The sequence below is a fragment of the Notothenia coriiceps genome, unplaced genomic scaffold (assembly GCF_000735185.1).
Source record: "Notothenia coriiceps isolate Sejong01 unplaced genomic scaffold, NC01 NC01_scaffold00012809, whole genome shotgun sequence".
NCBI lineage: Eukaryota > Metazoa > Chordata > Actinopteri > Perciformes > Nototheniidae > Notothenia > Notothenia coriiceps.
Window position 1 is genome coordinate 1 of NW_011345510.1, and position 1842 is coordinate 1842.

The window sequence follows — 1842 nt, forward strand, 5'->3', positions numbered from 1 at the left end:
TGAGATTATTGTTCTATTAATATAAAGGGAGGTCAGGTACTCTTTAAAACAGCTGCTAGTTATGGGTACTTTTTACTGAAGTACATTTCAAAGCCTCTTTACTTTGACTTGAGGAAAGAAGTTTAGTCAGTACTTCTACTTTCACCAGAGTATTTTAAAACACGAGTATCTGTACTTCTACTTGAGTGAAGGATGTGTGTACTTCTACTTGAGTAAAGGATGTGTGTACTTCTACTTGAGTAAAGGATGTGTGTACTTCTACTTGAGTAAAGGATGTGTGTACTTCTACTTGAGTACAGGATGTGTGTACTTCTACTTGAGTAAAGGATGTGTCATCTCTGTATTGATGTATCAAAGACATCAGAAAGGCATTGTGCATGACGGGAGACCTTTCATATAATATAGTAATAACCTTTGTACAGCATGTAGCGAGGCTCCGCCCCCTCGCTGTAGCTGATGTTGACGCGGCTGAACACGCTGCCCCCTGGTGGCTGCAGCTGGAACACCACGCCGGTCTCTGGAGACTCTCTGTAGTCCCAGATGTGCACGCTGCGCACGGGGAGAGGCTCTGAACACACACATCATCATTACTGTAATCACACACACATGTCAGTAGTTCAGTCTTAATGAAGCTGGCGCCCTGGTAGTTAAGGGTTTCTCAGAAAACATGATATTTAAGGGGTTTATAAAGAACCAGAATCAGAAACAGGTTTATTACCAAGTACGTTAACACACACGTCGTGGTGCACACATACAAATAAAACAAAACATTAAAAACACAGATAGAAAACTATTTGAAGAAACTTTAATAACATTAAAGAAATATATTAAAATATAGCAGTGTTTAAATATGATTGAAATCGTAGAAAGCTAAGGTGAATAAAGAATGTGCAGTAAGTAACACAGGTAACTCACTGGTGAGCACTGGGATGGTTCTGATGGGTTTGGACCAGCCGTCCGGCCCGTCTCTCAGCAGCAAGCTGACGCTGTAGCAGAGGCCGTGCAGCGAGGCGTTGACCTTCAGCTCCTTGACCTTCAGCTCCTTGACCTTCAGCTCGCTGGCGTTCTCAAACTGCACGATGATGGGCCTTGTTCCTCCTGAGATCTGAGCAGCGTACGCCGTCACGTTCTCCTGGAGATCGGAGCGCTCCAGCGTCGCCACGATCTGACCGCCATCGCTCAGAGACGCCTGGAAGGCACACGCGCTCTGAAACAGGAAGGAGGAGAATTAATAATATGCATTCAAACGAAGAAGTAGAAGAAGCCTTTCACTCTCAAACACTTTCAAACATGAAGCAGAAGAACATTACGGCTTCCAGGAATTAGACACGACCCTCCTCTTTCTCTAATTAGAGCCACTATAAGGCTCCTCAGGGCCGTGTCTAATTACTGGATGTCTCTGAAACAGGGAGAAATACAATCTTTGAATTTGAATCTGAAAACAGGAAGAAGAGGGGATTGCCCACAGTATATGTAAGTCGCTTTGGATAAAAGTGTCTAACAAGTGACATGTAATGTAATGTAAAAGAAGACTTTAAAATACATTAAAAGAACATTACGGCTTCCAGGAATTAGACACAACCCTCCTCTTTCTCTAATTAGAGCCACTATAAGGCTTCTGAAAAAGGTAATATATTAGATATTACTCATTAATTTAAAAAAAAGTAATATATGACTTTATTTTGTTACTCTATACATAAAGTAACTCTTTACATGACTTGTGCGTTGCTCAGCAGCAGCCTATAGCCACAACTTAAAGCGTAGGCCTACATGTGCACACATAATAATTACTATTGCAATAAGGAAGACATAACACAAGTTCATAACGGGAACATTCTAGTT

At 41.6% G+C, this 1842-nt stretch overlaps 1 protein-coding gene across 1 annotated transcript; it reads right to left on the reverse strand.

Annotated features, from left to right (window-relative positions):
* Window positions 1–412: 412 nt before the first annotated feature.
* On the reverse strand, window positions 413–1228 carry LOC104947602 (receptor-type tyrosine-protein phosphatase O-like; the record flags this gene model as incomplete). Its single annotated transcript, XM_010773651.1, has 2 exons — window positions 413–568; window positions 916–1228. Coding segments are annotated over 2 exons (469 nt in total), but the record flags the coding sequence as incomplete, so codon positions are not given.
* Between the last annotated feature and the right edge of the window lie 614 nt (window positions 1229–1842).